Source organism: Cygnus atratus, chromosome 5, assembly GCF_013377495.2.
Source record: "Cygnus atratus isolate AKBS03 ecotype Queensland, Australia chromosome 5, CAtr_DNAZoo_HiC_assembly, whole genome shotgun sequence".
Taxonomy (NCBI): Eukaryota; Metazoa; Chordata; class Aves; order Anseriformes; family Anatidae; genus Cygnus; species Cygnus atratus.
In genome coordinates, this window is record NC_066366.1 from 60,707,768 (window position 1) to 60,727,407 (window position 19,640).

Below are 19,640 nucleotides of genomic sequence, written 5' to 3' on the forward strand. Positions count from 1 at the left end.
GTTGAATTCCAGTAGAAAACACTGTGTAAAATCAGATAGGTAAAGCATCGGGGTGAGTGTGGCAAAGAGAAGAAACCACTGATGTAAATGATATTTCCAGTAGCACAACAAACAGGAAAAAAAAAAAAGAAAAAAATAACAACAAACAAAACCAGAGAATTTATTGAATATAGGAATAGGAATATCTCAGTTTTCCTTCATCAATTCTTCTGTGTTATGTATTTGGAGAGTCAAGTGTTTGGCAGGTGCAAGCAGGTGAAATCTCACCCCCACCTGAAAAACAGAGCCTCATTTTAAAGATTATTATGAGTAGAAGTACAGAGGAATTTGCTCATTTGCTTCATGTTCATAGCAAAGTCAAGATTTTGACTTTCCTTGTCATCTCCTGCATTATTTCTTTATTCCTTCCTAGCTACCCCCCCCCAGCCTCTCTGCCCTAGCCCTTTCCTCCTCTGGAAGATTATTTTTCGTCTCTCCTCACCTGTCCCTGCCCAACGAGAAGGGTTTGCACCTGCTGCAGCACCGCTTCCAATGACTCATTGCCCAGGAGTGTATAAAATCCTGGGAGTGCAGTTGGGCCCCTGAGGTGCCCCTGATGCTTAGCTGAAGGGAAGGTGAGAAGCTGCTTTCTTCATTTTTTTTGGTGACAAGGTATGGAATTCTGAGTTGCAGTAATTCTCTGCTATTTGATGAAGTGAGCGTGTGTACCCTGGGAGCTGATGGTGTAGCTGCAGGGAAAAAACATCTGGGAATAAAGCAGGAGTAAAATTGTTTACTTTTTTTTTCTCCCTAGCCAAATAGGTGTTTAAAACAACAACAAAAAATGAAACAAGCCCTTTCTAGTATGTGTGTAGGTGAGGTATTGTTTTCTAAAAAAAAAAAAATTCTCTGCAGAGAGAATGTTAGGGGAAGGTGACCTCTAAGGCTGAAGATAGTGGAGGAGCATCTCTAATGGACAGAAAACTGCTAAGAGCATTGCAGGCCTTGCTTTTAGGTTTTCTTGCAAGCCTCCTGCAAAGGAAGGGAGTCTGCCTGGTTGGGTTCTGACCCTGGCTCTTGCACAGGAGTTGGAAATCAAGTCAGTGCTCTGTTTGTGTATGGTGTGGACTGCTGGGCTGGATGCAAACTTCCTTCAGCAAGGAGTGAATAGCAGATGGGCAGTGGGTGACCTCTCTCAAGCAGCTTTAAGGGGTGCAGGCAGCCCTAAAAGCACTGTCTTAATGCTGGAGCACACCTGTGTGTGTGGCAAGCCCTAAATAACCCCCCACTGTTTGATTTCCTGAAGCAGTCATAGAATGTCTCAGCCTGGAAGGGACCTTAAAAATTAAAAATATCTCTTCCCAACCAGGGGGAAGAGATGCCACCCACCAGACCAGGCTGCCCAGTGCCTCATCCAACCTGCTCCTGAACACCCCCAGGGCTGGAGCACCCCCAACCTTTCTGGGCAGCCTCTCCCAGTGCTTCCCCACTTTCTGAGCGAATAATTTATTTTTTTTCCCCCTATCTCCTCCAGCCCTCACTCTGGGCGGGGTACAGCTTCCCCCTTGGGGAAGGGGCTGGGGGTGGGGGGGCCCTGAGCACGACGGCTGCGCGGCTCGGTGCTGGCAGGGCCGGGCCTACCTCCATCCCTCCCTGCTTCCATCCATCCCTCCTTCCTTCCATCCTCCTCCTCCCCAAGCGGGGGCGGTGTCGCGGCCGCCCCGCCCCGGCCCCGTGCGGCCCCGGGATGCTGCGGGGGAGCGCGGCGAGGTGCCGGGGGGCCGGGCGGAGCAGCTCCGGTGAGCCCCGGGACGTCGGGGGGGGGGGGGGGGGGTGCTGCGATGCTGAGGGTGGGGGTGATGGAAGGTGCCCCCCAAAAATAATAATTAAATAAAAACCCCTTTGTTCTAGGGGAGGGGGTGGGGGGATTTTCCCTGTGTTCATTTATTTTTAGTTATTTATTTTAATTGATTGGGATTGTCGTGCACCCGCTTTGTTGGGAGGGGGGGTCAGCAGCAACCCCATATGGAAAGCCCAAAGGGGGGCTCGGGGGTGGTCCAGTCGTCGCTGGGGGTTGTGTGTACCCCCCTGCTGTGCTCCTAGGGCGGCTCGGGGGGTCCCCGGGGAGCCCTGGCGGTGGGCAGCTGGGCGGGGGGCTCTGTGCTGCCCTGCGGCTGCAGGCGGGGACAATGGGACGGGGCCGCAGCTAGCGGGCGGTGGCATCGGGTCTTGAGCCACCCCGAATCCCGTTCCCTCACCGAAAAGCCAGATCAACCCTAAAAAGGGCCAGACGAGGTGTATTCCGTATTTAAAATCCTCACCTGCAGAGACTTGCGGTCTATTGTGTGGGCTCGCTGCCTGTGTGAGCTGGGCACTGAAATTTCTGAATGTTTCTCGCTTGTTGGAGCCCCAGTGCTACCTCTCTGGTCCCAGTGAATCTGGAGAGTGACATCTCTGTGCTTTTGCTGTTCGAAAACTGTTCCACCCTTTGGGCTCACCCTTAAAACACCACTCCTCCCGGTCCTTTTAATTGCTCAGCAATTCAGCAGACCTCTGACTTGTGTGGTGCTGGGGACCTGGCACAGGTCAGAAGCCCCAAAGAAGTGCACAGCTTTTACCCGCAAATACAAGCGGGGACTGACACAGGTGGCCTGTGCCCTTCCGAACAAAGCCATTGCTGAATGGCCGGGGGGAATAATGTCTGAACCATGTCTCACTTCTCAAAGAGCTGCCGCTGGAACACAAATGCTCCGAGTGGAGGTAATGTATTATGTATTAAGGTGCCTCGCTAGGGCTGGCAGCAAGCTGGCTCTACAGAATAATCTCATTTCTTTGCTTATAGCAATTTGTCCTCAAAGCTAGAGGAAGATGTGCCCTTCTGAGTGATAAGCAGTTGTGCCTGTATGGTTTTTGCTCATCCAACTTGTGTTAGCGGCTGGCGTGGGGTGGTTATTGCTGGGGTTTTGTGGTGAGCTGCTGGAGGTGGTTGAGGTCTGTTTATCTGAAGTATGTGCTCTAAGAGCACTGGTCTGCAATTCACTTGATTCAACCGGATGAGGACAATGTAAGATGAAATGAAGGCATTTTTCTCAGCTTGTGCACAAAAGTAGGAGTTGGAGCTCTGCAGTGTCGGATCATTTATCTGCTGGCTTTTGCATTCAGCTCAAGTAATAAGGCTTGGATAGCATACATTAGCACTCCAGTAACATACCACTCGATTGCTGGCAGTTGCTTGACTTGGACACTTTAGCTGAATCTTCACATTAAAAGATTTGCAGTGTTTTTGTCCAACTTCCCATACCAGTTGGTGGAAGAATCGCAGGGCTGAGCGCATCTACAACTGTTCAGCTGGTCAAAGCTGGGCTGGTGTATCCAAGCATGTACTGGAGGTGCGAAAGGCTGTGTTCTGCACAGGCAGTGATGTATCTGGAGCTGACCTGTTAATCTCCTGTGCTCTATGTGATGTATGCAGCCTCTTCAGTTTTGGAGTACAAGTCTCCTCTCTGTGTGAGAGAGGGATTGCTAGAACAGGGTTATTAATTCAAGCGAGTTAAAAGCCTGATCCTTTTCTCTTGCTGGTTCAACAACTTGGCAAGTTCTGGCTATATTTTTCCAACAGCAGAAAATAACAGCAAATGGTTTTCTTGTGTGTTTCATCAAGTAAACTGGGCAAAACCCTGGAAAGCCATCCTAGGGAATGGCTGTGTGCAGCTGGGCAGAGGGGAAGTTTCGTCCATTTGCAGTGTGCATTAACTGATTGCTGTTCCATGTCAGGATCAGCTATTGAACTAGATGAATCTCTGCTTGTCCCCTTCGAGCCTGCTGTTGGAGTGATAATAACAGGTTGGGGTTCCTCCTGAGCTTGCTTGCCTCAGGCTTCCTGAGGGCTGACTCTACAAATGGCTCTCTAAACTCGATGGAGGGGAGTTGATGGTTTAATAGCTACTGCTAAGGCTAATTGTATGGAGAAAGGAAGCAGCCTGGTTCAGGAAGATCTAGCTGAGTCTGTGAGACTTGTCACCACGTGAAGCATTTGTATTTATTGTCCCCTGGCTTGGTGACTAGCCAACAATAGCAGGCAGTTCTTTGTCTGAAGGGCATCTTTCAGAGGTGCTCAGTTCCAGCACCTTTTTTTTAGCCTAGCAGCCCTTTGTGCTTCTTTCCAGCTCACCAGGAGTTAAAAAGAAATTTTCTCTGTGCTAAAGGTGAAGCTGCTCGGCTCTCTGCAGCTGTGCTGCCTCTGCGGACAGGGGAGCTGCATCTCTTGGGATGTGTTATGTGCAGGGAAGTAGCTGGTGGTGTCTCCTGCCCCCTGGGTGTGCTTCCCACTTGAAGCAAGGATTAGTCTTCCCCAGAGCCCAACCACTGCTTGGTAGCTGTCCTCCCAGGCTTTAGCTTGGAGAATTCCAGGTGAAATCTGGGGACAAAGAGCTCCTGCAGCATGAAATACTGGGTTATTTCCAGCTTCAAGCTAGAAATGAAATGCCTTAAGCCCACTGTTGCAGAGGTGCTGGGTGAAAGCAGCATGCTGCAGCTTGCTTTACTTGTTTAGAGCAGGCTGACTTACACAGCCAGACAGGAGGAAAGATGTGTAGCCCAACAGCTTGAGTAACAGGCTGCTGCAGCCAGCTGCTAAATCCTGGATCACTTGCATCGAGTGGAAGTACTACAGCAAGGTGTTAAACTCTGTTTAAGTAGATAGCTAGGTCACTACTGTTCATACACTTTAATCTAGCCTCTTCCTAAAGTTAAGTAGATCTTAAGCTCTGACTAATCTTCTTTGAAGCATGAACTTGTGCCATTATCCTGCAGCAAGCTCTGTGCCACTGTCTCTGGATCTTATTGAGTGCAGAGGTCTAGGTTAGCTTAGATCTAGATGTTGTGGATTTCCTGAGCAAATAACTTTCCACTGCTATCTCTACCCTTTACAAATACAGAGCTGTGGCCAGCAGCGCTTTTCAGCCTGGGAGAAACTGCATGAGGCTGTCTGAAGTTCCCCAGGAACTGTGCTGTCAGGCTTGTACTGAGCACTATCCATGTAGTGGGTAAAAAAACATGTCTTTATTTCACAGTATCTGATCTCCCTTGGCACTTGCTAAAGGGGTGTGAGGTGAATATCACTTAAATTCATACAGTGAGGCTGATGCATGTTACTGAGCGCTATTAATTTGCAAAATATATTCTTAGTGCTTCTGAATTATGAAAGCACATAAAGGATTAACCTGGAAGAGTTGCTGCATACTGTCAGTTTTCAACTATTTTCCCTTCAGGGTAGAGGAGATGGATGGGTGGCTGCCCATCCTCCAGGGGAAAGAACTGTTGAAAGGGTGGGAGATCTGTGCTGCTGCTGGTGGACAGCTTCTTGGTGGCTTCTGCTTGGAGCCTGAGCACCTGGTGCATGTGTGTGGCCTATGACAGCAAATTACTCCAGCAGCTCCAACCCCTGATGAACAGGGCTGTGAGGAGAGTGGGGAAAATGTCTCTGCCCAGGAGGCTCAATCAGGTAATGGAGCCTGCAGTAGTTAACTCTAATGATCTGTCTCTAGGCTGGTAATGCTGAGGTTATTGCATATGCTACAGCCAGGTGTATAGATTGTAAGGTGCATAGCCCTTGTGGGGGCCTTCAGCTGGAGGAATCTGTGTGGAGTAAGAGGTACACTTGATGATGGAAATGCACAGAGAGCTGAGTGACCTATTATAATAAGCTTTCTAGTATCTTGGTTGTGTCTAGCTGATTGGTTACATACAATAACTCTTCCCACAAGAAGAGACAAATGTACATGAACAGCAGGACTTGGGGTCTGTGTGTTGGATGCATTAGCACAAATGCAGTATTTCTGAAGTCCTTCACCCTATGGCAGAGGCTGCCTCTGTCACAGCATCACAAGGTTGTGTGGCAGGGTATGGAGGGATGATGCACCCTTGTGTAACAAAGCAGTGCTAGGCAGCTTGCTACTGCACTGTGTTCAAATGTAAGTAGTATTCGCCTGTGTACTGCTTGTGTGTGGAAAAGAGTATAGCAAGCTGGGGAAGACAACTCATCCTGGTGTTCATGAACAAAGGTAACCTTTGCCTAGTTCCATGAGAACCAGGGGGTGATTCTGATAGCCACAGCTTTTCCTTCCTAATATCCCTTATCCCCCTGCAGCTTGAAGGGACGAGCAGTTCTTACAGGCAAGATTTGCTGTAACAGGTCAGCCCTGACAAGCCTCATGTCTCCTTTCTGGACTTGGTGAAGAACAAACAAACTGATCATCAATGGTTACTTGCAAGTCTGATGCCTGCTGGGTGGAACATAGCACTCCATGGGGGCAAGAGCTTGGCAAGGTCTGTCTTGGTCTTCAGATTGAGATTTGGTTTTGTCTGTGTAAGACCTTGAATAGGTAGGTTAGGAAGAATAAAATGAGACACAGGGATCCATTGCTTGGGATGTGTGGGAGGGATCTGCACAAAACTGACCATGGATTTCCATAACCATCTATTGACCCCATGCCCTAAATAACTGGATGACAAGTTCCAAACATAGATGTGTGTAATCTGGGTTCCTCTTTTCCCCTTTATAGGTCTTGCTTTCTGGACTTGTCAGCCTTGTGGACCTCTGCGCACACCTCTGTTCAGCAATGAGTAGATCAATAGGATTTAACATCTGTGTGGTCACCTGCTGCATCTTGCTCCTGTCCTCCAGGCCACCATGCCTTGCCTCTCCGCTCCCGGAGGAGAGCGACATGACAAAGGTCCAGCAAGACCTGTGGGCAGGGAATGGGGTAGAAGATGAATGGACAAGCATGCCAGACTTAAATAACCTGGGTCCTGAGCAAACTGTCTCTGAAGAGCCAGCTGGAGTGTCAGCAAAGCCATCTGGGATGCCCTTAGATGAAGCCTTCACTGCAGGAGGAGAAACACGGCCCGTAAGCCCAAGCCATGTCTTCCTCAGCAGCCAGAGCCTGGGTGTTAGCACCCCTGCTGGGAAAGTGGCTGCTGAGGAAGAGAAGGAGCTCAGTCCCACAAAGTCAGAGCTGGATGAAAATGGAGAGTTCAAGGCCATGCTGACCACAGCTGTGACCACGCTGAACCCCTCTGTCCAGGAAGAATCTGTCAGCGGCCTCGTCAGCAAGGCCACCACGGAGGACTGTGAGGTGGGGCAGGGCTCTGCCAGCCTCTTGGCGAGCCCCCTTTCTGTGACAGCTGCAGCAGAGGAGGGGACAGCAGAGAGCAGCCTGCACCCCTCCGCGGCACCCCAACCCCACAGCGAGCGGGTGCCCACGCTGCACCCTGGCACTCCCAGCCTGGAGACAGTTGGTGACCACTTCATCCCAACTCCACAGGCCTCAAGTGCAAGCTCTGAGGTGGGAGCACTAAAAACAAGCACAGGGAGCACTCTGAGGCTACTGTCTGCTCGAGGAACCATTGCTGCAAGCCACCCCCTTGTGACCACTGAGGCCTCCGTCCATCTGGAAGCAGATGTGGGTGCTGGGCAAGGAGAGCTGCCCACCACAGCTAGCACCATCACCGGCCACCCTACTGGCTCCATGCTGCCTGACTGGGATGACACAAAACCGGGGAATATAAGTCAAGGGGGAAGCATGCTGTATGAGGAGGTGGAAGAGGACCGAGTGGCAATGGAAGCATCCCAAACCCCACTGGGAAGTGAGGAGGAGGATGTGATGAGAGTGGTGCCATCCCCAGCATCTGCTCCACCAACTCCAGGGCTTGCCAAGGAGAGCAATTGCACAGCTCCAGCGGTGCGTGGGGATGGTGTGCTGCTCACTTCCACAGCCAGCAGCGATGTTCCCCTCACAGTGGACTTGCCAGGTGTAGACACTGCTGGTCTGAACTCTCTGGAAAACATTAATGTGGTCACAGCAGAAGAGAAGAGCATCCCTCCATCACAGCCAGAGGCTGTTGTGATGACAGATGCATCTGATCTCTCTTCTACTCTGGAAAGCTCACTGAAAGGTAAAACCTGCTTGTTAACAGACACTTGCTTTTATGTGTAGGTTTAGGAGGGATGCTTCTGTGAGCCTGTGCTTTCTTTCGTGGAGATAAAGCAGTGAAAGGTGCAATCTTCCTACTTGCAGAAGAGGTGAACCTTTGTTTGGGGGTAACAGCTTGAATGGGTAACTTGCATCCATTGCCTGCTCCTGGTGTAGGATGTTCCTACACCCAGAGCACAGGCTGGTGTGGTCACTTGGGTGGTACAACGCCCTGAGTGATGTGAAGCCACTGCTCTGAGCTGCCTACTCTCTGCCTCCTTGAGCTGAGAGGACAGCTTTAGCACCAAACAGGCAAGCTGGGCTTCAAAAGGCTGTGGTAGCTGGGAATATAGGGATATGTCTGAATAGGTTTCAGAGTTATCTCACAGCAGAGACTTGGTGCTAGCTAAAAAGCTTATTTTTAATGACTTAGAGAAGCTCTGCATGTGTGGCGTACCCCCTAAAGCAGGGCCTTCAGTTTTGGTGTTCCCATAGGAAAAGGGAGCACATGTCAGTGTGGAGGTGGCTGGAGATGCTTCTTAAGCTGAGGAATAGGCAAACTGTACCAGCAGCCTGTGACTGAGGTCTTCCTTGACAATACAAGGATGACCAGAGCAGATTAAATGATCTGTCCAGAAACTTATTTTGTCTTTTGTTACAAAAGTTCCTGGTTCTGTCTCCCTGCCCTAGAGAAAAGCTATGGCCAGGCTCTGACTCTACAGTGCTTGTGCTGTCCTACATGCATAGATGTAGGCCCACTGACAACACTTCCACTTGTGTTTAAAATGCTTGGAAAAATGTTTGTCTGGGCAATTGTGGGGCAGCAATGTGTTTCTAGGCTGGTGAGGGACATGAGCTGTGGCTTAGGACTTTGTTTTAATTGCTGGACATCTCTGATCTTACCTATTTGGCTGCAGGGGCAAAGGGAAGGGCAAGGGCAAACTTCCCCTTGCTGCATCCAGCAAATATAGCTCTTGCTGTAAAAGATGGAAAGCTAATTGCATGCTGGTGCTGAAAATAGACCAATCAATTTCTAGATTAATTTATAACCACTTGACTTGTCAGCAGGTTCCCCTGCGCTGCTCCCAGGTGTTGGGGAAACAGCAGTTATCAATAAGGCTTGTATAGTGAAAATAAACCCTTCTACAAAGCTGAAGTCTAGCTCTAAGAACTGGCCACCAAAAGTACCCTTCTGGCAGCCTTGTTTCCTTTGAGGGGTGTTTCACCATGGGCCTGCAGTGCTGTGCTCACCAGTAGGTCCACGTGTCCCTAAGGGTTGGCTAACCAAGTGAGGACTGATTCTGGTGCTTTTTCTTCTGTTATACAGGGGGTCTATTCTGTATCTACACTGTAAAACAGCAGCACCTGCTGCTTGTACTGTGGCTCTGGAAGTGCTAATGCATGGGGTAGACCCTGCAAGTGTTAATTCTGTTACTGCCTGATCACAAACCAGCAGCTGTCCGATGAGCTGGTGCTGATGCTTGTTCTTGCTGTAGGTGCTACTCAGGAGGTGACAACTGCTGCCCAGGAGGCTGATGCTGCTCTGTCGGTTGTGACGCTGGCACCCACTGCTCCCCAGGGAACAGGAGCCTCAAGCCTGCCCCAGGAAACTAGCGGGGAGGACACCCAAATGTCAGCTGCTCCTGGTGCCACCCAGATGCTGACAGCAGCTGGCAGCTCCACAGCAAAACCTCCTGATGTGGAAGGTAGGGTTCTGCCCCCTGCTCTGTGGGCTTCTTCCCCCATAAGACACAACAGCGCATCTGAAATCAGTATTGATGCTTAGACACTGAAGTCTTAACACACAGCATCCAGACTCAAACTTGCTTTTTTTCCTAGCTTTCTGCAGGCTGCATCTAGCTTTGGGCTGCCACTGCTTTTTTGACTGTGCAGATCCATCATGTTGAAATACACCAGCAGGGCAGAATTTTTGCCCCAAATAACAGTGAAGTAGAGATCTTAAAAAAAAAAAACAAAAAAAAAAAACACAAATGACCAAGCAAAACTCCACATCTATTCTTGCTAACAAATTGACTTTTGGCCTTAATTGTTTAAGCCAGCTCCTATTTGTGGAGGGATTACTTCTGGTTTGCTGATGCCCAATCCAAAGGAGCAAAGAAGTTTAACTAGGCTAGAATATGGAAGTGGTATAAGGGGGTTTTCTTGTGAGAATCTAGCAAGCCTTTGGGGAAGTCTGCACTATAGCCACTTGCGTTGAGCAATAGTGAGTTCTTGATTCTGTTGTGTGCAGAGTTGATGTAGCTCACACAGATATAGTTTAAGCAGTCATGTTCCTCCAGCTGCTGCCTACTAGCTTGGTGTCACCTTGAGAGGTACATGTAGGAGCCTTGACAGGAGTATAGCAAGGGTTTCCTTGGCACAAAACTGACTGAGATTAGTTCTGGTGTGGTAGGTCCCACTGCAGTGAAACAGCTGCTGGGCAACTTTTCTGGTAGTTCTTATATTGCAGAGCATCAAAGGAAGCAATCCACTTGCAATGTATCCCTTGAAGTAGAGTTGCTCTGCAGGGGAGGGAAGGCTCTTCCAGCAATTACCACTAATTTGCTTCTGGGATTTAATTATAAATTCTTATCTTTGTGATAAACATCTAGATCTGTTACTGGTTCAGAACTCACCCAGTGTCTCAGTGCTCTGACCTTGCTGTGGGGTGGTGACTGGCAGCCCTCAAAGCAACGGGAGTAAATCCTAGCTGAGTTCTCGCTAAGGGGGAACCTCCTGAGCTGGCTGTCCTGGAGGAAAAGCTTTCATTACAGTAGAGTCACATCAAAAGATGCGAGCATTTGAGCTTCTAAGTAAGCTTTCATTAAGAAGCTTGTTCTTAAATGGTGATTTTTTTAATGGCGTTGTGCCAAAATGCTGCTGCTTCTTGTCCCGTGTAGACTTTGCGGATGTGATCCTGGTCACCAGCGAGAAGGCTGCTTCAGCTCCTGGTGGGCTGTCTGCTACGCAGCCTGGACAGACAGAAGAGCCATCCAGCCGAACGGTGGTCCTGGTAACTCCAGCGTCAGTGGCATCTTCTGTCAGGAGGACAGCTCTTCCAGCTGTGAGGAAGATCAGTACTGCTGTAACCTATGGGCTGGACCGGCTGGAGTCAGAAGGTACTGCTGTTCCCCAGCTGAAAAGGCAGGAGGCTTCGTGTGGGGAGGCACGCTTCCCTTGACAGCGGGGGCTCCCCAGTTGGTCTGTCTGGCACACAGCTATGCACATATGTTAGTGTTCCTAATAAAGTTGTTGGACAACCTGTCCCCTTCCAGGTGGTACAGGAGGCTAGCAGTGAACAGTGTCATGGAAGATGTCTGAAATTCAGGTGGTTGTGGTGGGAGGGGTGGACTTTTGCTCGGAGAAGGAGCTGCAGCGGGGTCTGGGTCTGTGCACCGCTAGCTGCTGGTGTCTGCATCCACTGCAGAACCTCTGTACCAGGCAGGCAGTCACAGGAACACGTTCAGACAGATGGAGAGGCCCTGTCATGCTGCTGCTGAAGCCCCATCCCCAAATGGGGATGCTCGGCATGAGATGGCTGCCTGTGTTCAGCTGGATTTCACCTTGCCAGAGCAATTGGTACAATACTTGTGCTCATGTCCTTGTGCTGGGAGGGGCAAAGAATGCAACCCCTTTGAGATGTTTTCCCATCTTGGCACTGCCTGCTAAGCTGTTCTCCCACCCCTGGCTACTCTAGTCACACCTCACCCCTCAGTCTCCCTTGTCTTAAGCGGCTTTTGCCCACTGCTGGGCTTGGAGTCTCTGCTCCCTGTCTACTAGCCTTCAGGTGCTTGAAACTCCATGATGCAAATTCTTTCCTGATGGATATTTGACAGGCAGGTTTTTGAAGTGATTTCTACTCTGGAGCCTGTCTGGAACTCAGACATGATATTTCTTCAGCTCATTTTTAACTTTCCTGTAGGGAATTGCTTCACTTGTGCTTCTTGCTCTTTGTCCTACTTAAACTCTTCTCTGCTTGCTCATCCATCTACAATGTTGCACTCTGGTGTCTGGGCTGACACCACCTGGCAGGGATTAATCTTTCTGCCTGTTTTGCTCCCCTTCCTTTATCTTGACCTTCTCCTGCCTTCATATTTTACTGCAAAGGTTGGCAGCCCTCCAGGGGTGGCATGCCAGATGGTATTTTTCCTCTGATTAGAGGTAGGGTGCCACAGACAACAGCTAATCAGCATCTTTTCTCCACGTGAAGTGATAACTCTAACTCCTGTTAAGTTTAGAGGGCAGCAGAAGCAGGGAGCCCTCCCCACTGCACGTGTGAGATGCTGCAGCTCCTGCCCTTTGTCAGGGTGGTTTTGAAACCTGCCAGGAATTACAGCACGTGCTCCATGCCCTGATGACTCTTCCTTGCATCCAGCAATGCAGGGATGTGTCCCTGATGGTGGCATCAGGGGGAGAGGGAGGTGTGAAGAAAATGTGATCTTCAGGCTGGGAAATGAAGTCCCTGCTTAGCCAGAGCTGTGTGATTCAGGAAGCTAAACAGTTTCTGAGCCCCCTGGGATCTCCTCTGGAAGCCTGGTTTTCTGCACTAGAAGATAAGAGGATTTCTGTTCTAACTGCACATTGGTCCTCCTGTTAATGAGGCTTTCTGCATAGCCTTTAAAAGAAAACTTCTCATGTAGGAATATAATTTTTTTTTGCATTCCTACTAAGCTTTCTTATGCAGCTGCAGGCCTGCTTCCTCTGCTCTTGAATAAGCCCCCAGCCCATGCAAGGGCAGGTGCAGGCTGTGGCTAGGACCAGCTTTCCTAAATTACAACTCTAACTGGAGCCTGTGGGTTTCTTGGGTCTGAGGCATGGCTCTGTAGGTGCCTGTCACCAAAGGTACGTGGTGCTCCTTGGCATGCTGTGTTTCTTTTGACAACTACAACTGGCACAGGTTTTTGTGGTCTAAAGCTCTTCATAACAAAAAACTTTGTAACAACCTAGACTTCAGTGCAGTGAGCCAGAACTTTCTCTGGTGTTAGGGATCATCACCGATCTACATATTGTAAAATGGGACAAATACCACTTGGGGACAGACTTTCTGCCTGGGGATGCTACTGCTCCAATTAAGTACAGAGGAAACTTTTGAGCTGCAACTCTTTTTTCTAATATTTCTTTTTCTAATGGCAATTAGTGGATACCTCCCTCTCATGGTGGAGTGGTGTTTGGAAGCGTTGTTTCTGTTCCCTCCTGAATTTCAGTACCTAGTGCTTACTCAAATATCTGTGCTGCCAGAGATGAGATGCTTGGGAGTGCTTTGCTATGAAGCTCCAGCCCAGGCTCTTGGGGAATGTGAGGTCGGACACTGCAGGTGTACAGTGGAGTCCCCAGGGAGAGGCCCTGGCCCTCTGCAGGGAGGCTGTGCCTTGCTGACCCATGAAAGAAGTGCAAGGAGCTGAGTGAGGTCAGCTGGCCTCCCAGCCCTCCGTGGGGCTTGCTGATTTGCCTGGTTCATCATTAAATATGGACTCCTGCTGTGCAGCTAGTGTGGTTTCTTGGGGACCATCTGTGCTAAACTGCTTGCAGTTAATTGCCTCAGTATATTCACCTGCCTGGCTTGGATGCAAAACTGTTTTTAAAAAAAATCAAGTTGTACAGACAAACATGAGGTGCTTTGAATAGCTTTCTAGATGAGCTTATCCTCATCTCTAGTGGACTCTGGAGAGATCAGTAGAGTAACGAGCATCTTCCTATCTTGACTGTGCAGTGAGACTGGTTTTACTTGCCCTTCTTAGCCAAGGAAATCCTATAAAGGGATTACAGGGTATGGGAACAGGACACAGCAGAGGATGAGCCTTACTTGTCTGGGAGACTCAACTCTATATTTTGTTCCTGTGCCCAGAACTTGAGCATCTCTCTGGGAAGCTTAACACTTTAGCTTTCTCTATGGGGCTATTAGGGTCCAAAGAGAAAGTCTAGTTTAACTTGCCTATTCAGGACCACTGTGTAAACCTCCCAACACACTTCTTGAAGTGGCTCTTTTAAAATGAACTATTTTACTTTAGGACTAGATTCCTTGGCCATAACATCAGCCCTGTGCAGGGATGCTGTACTCCTTCAGCATGGCAGCACTTGGCAGATATAACTACCCAAAGTGGCAAGCAGTCTGTCACATCCTCTCTTCTGCAAGGTCCTTGTAGTGTTTAGTTGAAGCCTTGTGGCCATAGCACAACATCAGCTGGCTCCCCTCGACTCATCAAGCAGCTTTTGTCACTGGTTCATACAGGATGTGACTTGGGGATGCATTGAAGCTAAGTAGAAGATCCTAGGTGGACTTTGTAGGTTATGTTATCCTGTACTAATCCTAAACCAGCAGGTACAGAACTAGCCTGCTGCTAAGAGCAATGCCTTGCCTGTCACAACCTGCATCCAAAAAACAGTTCAGTGTGCACAGCTTGCAGCACCACTGCCTGTGGCTGTTGGTGAGGGTGGGTTTTCTTGCATGCTGCCACCTTGTTTAGGCAGCTGGAGGGGGGTGTTGTGAAGCAAGACATGCAGGGTTGAAGGTGGCAGTGTCTTGATATTCATCAGACTGTGAAGTTTAACATCTTGGAGATGCAGACATGTCAATGCTGGGTTGCCTTCCTAGGCTGCTGCTTTAACTTGCAAGTCCCTAGGAGTTCTTCAGCTGTTAGGCTCCTGCATGTTAGTCCCACCCTTGTTATGTCTAAATTCAATAGTGAAAACCAGCCCAAGTTCAGTGCTGCCCACTTCCTGCAGCTGAATAAGCTCCAGCTTGTCCCACTTCATTATTAACCGGGGATTTAGAGGATGTTTACTTGCAGTGGTGATTTTGGGATGGAAGGAGGGACACAATCTGGTTCTTACTATTTTCCCATGGGGGCTTTAAAGGTAATTAAAAAGAAGGGTCTGTTTATGTAGGTGTTTCTGCAGGCTAATATGCCCATTGCATTTTTCAGGCACTCCTTCAAAAAGAAGTCCAAATGACTACAGCAGTGTGTAAGCCCTTGGGCTGGTTTCTGTTCAGTCATCTAGGCTGCTTCAAGTATAGCTGCTGGGGTTGAGCTGCTTTCGCAGTTCAGCTTTTCACGTAGGCTGCTGGATGGGGAAGATACTTGTAGAAGATGCTCTACTTAGTGCGTGTTGTATAGTGTCAGGAACACCTCTGAAAATAGGCAACTTAAATTGTGTTCTAGAGGGAGGAGAATTTAGCCATATAGCTCTTGAATAGGAGGTGCTCCTGATTAATCAGGCTGGCTCTCAGCATGTAGCTGGCAAAGCCCTTGTCAACAGCGTGGAGGAGTGATCCCAGGGTTGGGAAGGCATGCTGAGAAACTAAGGTTCAGCCAAGAGCTGTGTTGGGTGAGTCTGAATGTGTAAGTATGGAGTTTAGTTCTGAGTCAGGGCTGAGTAACAACAGCCTTAGGGTGGAATTTCACCTTGCTTTTCATAGCATCAAACACAGTTCCTAACACCAGCAAGTGCTGGTGTGAAAGTGCAATGAGCAGTAGGGTTGGGTCTGTTGTACAGAGCCCATTACTGGTGGTAGCCACAAGAGAAGCCAGTTACAGACTGAGGAACCTGTCTTGAGCAATGGGGAGGCAGCACTCATGGGCATTGTAACAAAAACTGAGGAAAGTATTGCTCTCAGCCTGCTCTAAAAGCTTTCTGACCTGTCTGACCTGTATAGGTAAACACCAGTCAGTTGGTAGGCTTCTTTTTGGATTTTGGATCAACCATCTCACAAGTACAAGGTCCCTGCTGTGTAGGACAGCCCACAGTGTTCCCAGTGAGCTGCTGTACGCCTGCCTAATGCCACATCTGGCTGCAAAGTCCCTCAGCTGTCCTGAGACAAGGGGCTGGACCTGCCTTTGGGATTAGCAAATCCAATGTCCAGCAGTTGTAGGGCACCTCATTGCTGAATCTTGGCTGCAGGTTTAACTCTTTTGCTTTGTCTACAACAAAGGCTGCTCCAGAACAGGGTCAGTATGAAGCTTTAGACTTTGACCTTACCATATTCATGATATTTTAATGATGCCCCCTTGGTCTTTGGGTTTCGGTGGTTCCTGTCATGCTTTGCTCTGACCTGTGTACCTGTATTTATCCTTCCAGCATACGGTGGGGCTTAGCTAATCTCAGTAAGAGCTCTCATACTCTTCCCATTTCTCTACCTATTTTGGCAGTTCTGTGCTTCCACTTGGTCTTATTTCTTTGCAGAGGCATCCAAGCTGTGCATAATATTTAGAAGTGAAGGCAGCAGTTGCCTTTATTTGAGAAAATACTTCAGAACTTGTAGTTGTTTACATCTTAAAAAAAAAAAAACTTCATTCTCCTTACTTCTGGGCTGTGTTGCAGTGCATGGAACCTTCTTTTGGATATGAAGAATTTTTAATGAAAATTAAGGCTTTGAGTGGATCATGATTGTGTGGATTAAGGCATGCCTCATTACATTTCTGCAACCCCATTAAAAATTTAAATGAGGTTGCAGGGGTGTAAATAAGAAGGGTACTTAGCCCAGCATGTTAACTAGCCTGATACGATCATCTGGATATCAACTAAACTGGCAATAATCTGAAGATTTAAGACACAGCACATGCAAGATACACTAGTAACTAAATGTTTTTATTACACACATCCTATTGCTTCTAGTTCATTGTTGCTACTAAATGAGAACTGTCCCTTTGGTGCAGGTTGACCTTGATGTCTTTCACAGTAGATGGTAGTTCATCCCTGCTTCTCTTTTGTAGTAAAAAAAAAAAAAAAACAAACTGGGGAGGAGAAAAAGCTGTGACAGCTTTTTATATCAAAACCAAGCATTTTAATATTTACCCCAAGTACACTGTTTGACTGAAGCACCAGCAATGTTGTCCAGATCTGGTGATGCCTTGTTTGATTTCATGAAATCAAGGGGTGTAGAGGGTGATCAAGCCCTTAAAGTTGGAAACTCTTAGGTAAACAGCTAAGAGAGGGTGTTAGGCTAGTTAGTTGAAGGATAGCTAGAAGAAGAGCAAGGAACCTCCTGCTGTGTGATGCCTTGTCAGTGACTCCCTGCAGAGGGAGGCAGGCATGGGTCCAGCTGTCCTGCTCCACTGCAGGTGTGCTGGCAGCCCTGGTGTAACTAAACCCACAGCATCTCTTCTTTAAGTGACTGGGTATGCCAAAGGAGACGCACTTTAGGGCTTTGTACCTCCAAGTACAAGAAGTTTGTATCTGCTGTGCTTCATAGTTTTTTAACATTAACTTCTGTAAGAATTGCTAGGAAGGGTTTAATGTCACTGCTTTTTCCCCAGATGTCTGGTAGCTAGCATGTGTCTGTCCAGCTCTCTGGCAGAAATAAGCTGCACAGTCTCCTTTTGAGGAGGAAAAAGTGTCTTCATTACTACATTTGTTCTCATGTTTAGAGACCTGATCCTGGTTGCCACTATTCTGCCTCCTGCTGCCTAGGTGGCCTGGTTTACTCTGATCCTCTGCTTGCTGTTCTAGCCAGGCTATGCTTGAAACTTTTTAACTTTATCTGACTTCCCATTTTGTCCAAAAAATTAGAGTTCACTTAAACATCAGCTGAATGTTGTAGCTTTTCCATGCTTATCTTTCAGCTAGAATAAAAATGACAAACCCCCTGCAGTTGCTATTGAGAGGTAATTGGAGTGTGTGGGTGAAAGTTTTTAATTACTTCTTGTTTTCTAATCTGGGGATTAGTTCACTCTCACAGCTTTAGGGTGGCGGATTCAGGTAAGCAGGTATATGGCATTTTCTTCTGAAGGCTTTGCAAGGAACATTTTTATGCAATCTCTCTCTGGAGCCACTAATGCTTGGGGTCCATCGGCACACACAGGAGGCTTGCTCATGAGGCTTCTTTGTGGAGCTTTGGGCATCAGGTGCAAGGCAAACCACACTGAACTGGCTTAGCTCTCTCAAAACTTCCAAGGCAGTTTATGGCCTCTCTCAGGATAATCCTAGAGCTTCATGCTCAGTGGTGTGAAGCTTTGACTGGAAATGAGCTGAGTGGGCTTGCAGTCATCCTCCCTTCTGGCATCGGATAGGACTTGAGTTAACTTTGGTATCCTGGAGGCTGTTGCCCATAACAGACCCAGCCCCTAGTCCATGTTATCTGTGATGGATCCATGCTGGTTGCACCTGTGGATTTGCCTGGAAAATGAAGCTTAACAGCCCAAGAGTTAAGAAAGCATTTAGTAGTTCCCTTCCCAGGTAGTGTGGTTGAATTGGAGACCTCTAAAGAGACACCATCAAAACTTTTTTTAAGAAGTGTGATTAATATTTCTGCTTGAGACCTCTTTGGGGATAGGGGGATACCATGCCCACAGCCCTCTTCACTATAAAAGCATTTTGTTGAGAGAAGTAAACTCTGTCTCTCTCTTCCTCTGGTCTATCCACTTACAGGTCACAGTAGTTAAGTCTGGACTGATTCACATCCCTCATTTGATAAAATTTGATAAATCACCTTTTTTTGACTGGTTGGCGGCTCAGCAACTGCCTACCCCAGGCTAGAGGAGCTCTACTGCAGCAAACTATTGAGCTAACTTGTTGGAGTCAGTGCTGTTTTATTCCGCAGTATTCATTTTTTCTCAAAAATAGCATTGCATTGCTAAATCTACTCCTTAGCCTGGCTCAGTGTGAAAGCAATTCTGTGGTGAATGCTGCTGGAAATACAGCTCTTAGGAATGGTCATTTCTGATCTTAATACAGAAGCAGACCCATGGTCCCTGCTAGACCTTTTTTTTGCCTTTTTTCCCCTCAAGAGCTCTTCAGTGCCTCAGCTCCACTGCGATGAGCCAGGACTGAATACAAGTGTGAAGTCCCTCAAATTTGGGTGGGGGTAGGTTAGGATCAGAATCCAAATCTCTCCTTTTACCATTTTACCATCTTTGCAATGTCACAGAGCCCTCTGCTGGGGACCAGTTTCTGCAGAGCCTGGTTTTTGGCTGGTAGATGCTGAAGACCTCCTGGAGCTTGTAAAGAAACATTGAACTTCAACACTGCTGCCCTGTTCCCTCTCTTAGATGTAGCAAGAACATCCTTCTTTTACAGAAAAACTTAGAATGTTTCCTCTCCTCTTGACACTTAGGATAGTAGGTTTAGTGTCCTGCCTTGTGAGATAGGATCCTGTTTGACAGATGTGTTCTTCCCAGTATTCCCTTTCCTTATCTGTGCAGCAGGCCAGGTGTTGAATTCCTCCTTTGGACACCTCTTCTACAGCAAAACATTTAAGGCTACAGTCATGCAATGAGTCTGCAGGCACCCTCGACAGCTTTACACTGGAAGTAGATGGGTTTAGCTGAACTATCAGGGTAAAAACCCTGCGGGCTTGTGCCCAGTGCTAGCTTGGGCACCCCTGCCCTGCTCAGAAAGCTGTCTGGGCAGGGCAGAGCCCAGCTCCTGCCAGCCCTCCCTTTCCACGCTGGGTTCTGTCACAACTGATTGTTCCTGGCAGCATTTTGGAAATATCAGATGGTGACATTATTACTGATCACAGGAAAGCAACAGATTAATAATGAAGGTTCTCCTAGAAAGGTCTTTGTGGATTGATAGTCAGCTGTGATTATCAAAGCAGTGCAGAAAATGAGCCATGTTCCCACACTGCAAGTACATGGGGAGAAAAGAGCTGGTGGAGACTTCTTAATGCCTCTTCTTCCTTCTCTGGCAAAAGAAGGTAGTTGTGGGCCTCCCTAACCCTGTCCTTATTTAAAAACGTCTGCTTCCTAT

The 19,640-nt window shown here is 48.1% G+C and overlaps 1 protein-coding gene across 1 annotated transcript in view; it reads left to right on the forward strand.

Annotated features, from left to right (window-relative positions):
- The first annotated feature begins 1,702 nt into the window (after window positions 1-1,702).
- ARMH4 (armadillo like helical domain containing 4) overlaps window positions 1,703-19,640 on the forward strand; it is a 53,977-nt gene continuing 36,039 nt past the window's right edge. Inside the window, exons 1-4 of the mRNA XM_035551411.2 lie at window positions 1,703-1,778; window positions 6,543-7,935; window positions 9,449-9,658; window positions 10,853-11,071. Of these exons, the coding sequence (XP_035407304.1) occupies window positions 6,600-7,935; window positions 9,449-9,658; window positions 10,853-11,071 (1,765 nt within the window). The 5' untranslated portion in view covers window positions 1,703-1,778; window positions 6,543-6,599. The remainder of the gene's footprint in view (window positions 1,779-6,542; window positions 7,936-9,448; window positions 9,659-10,852; window positions 11,072-19,640) is intronic.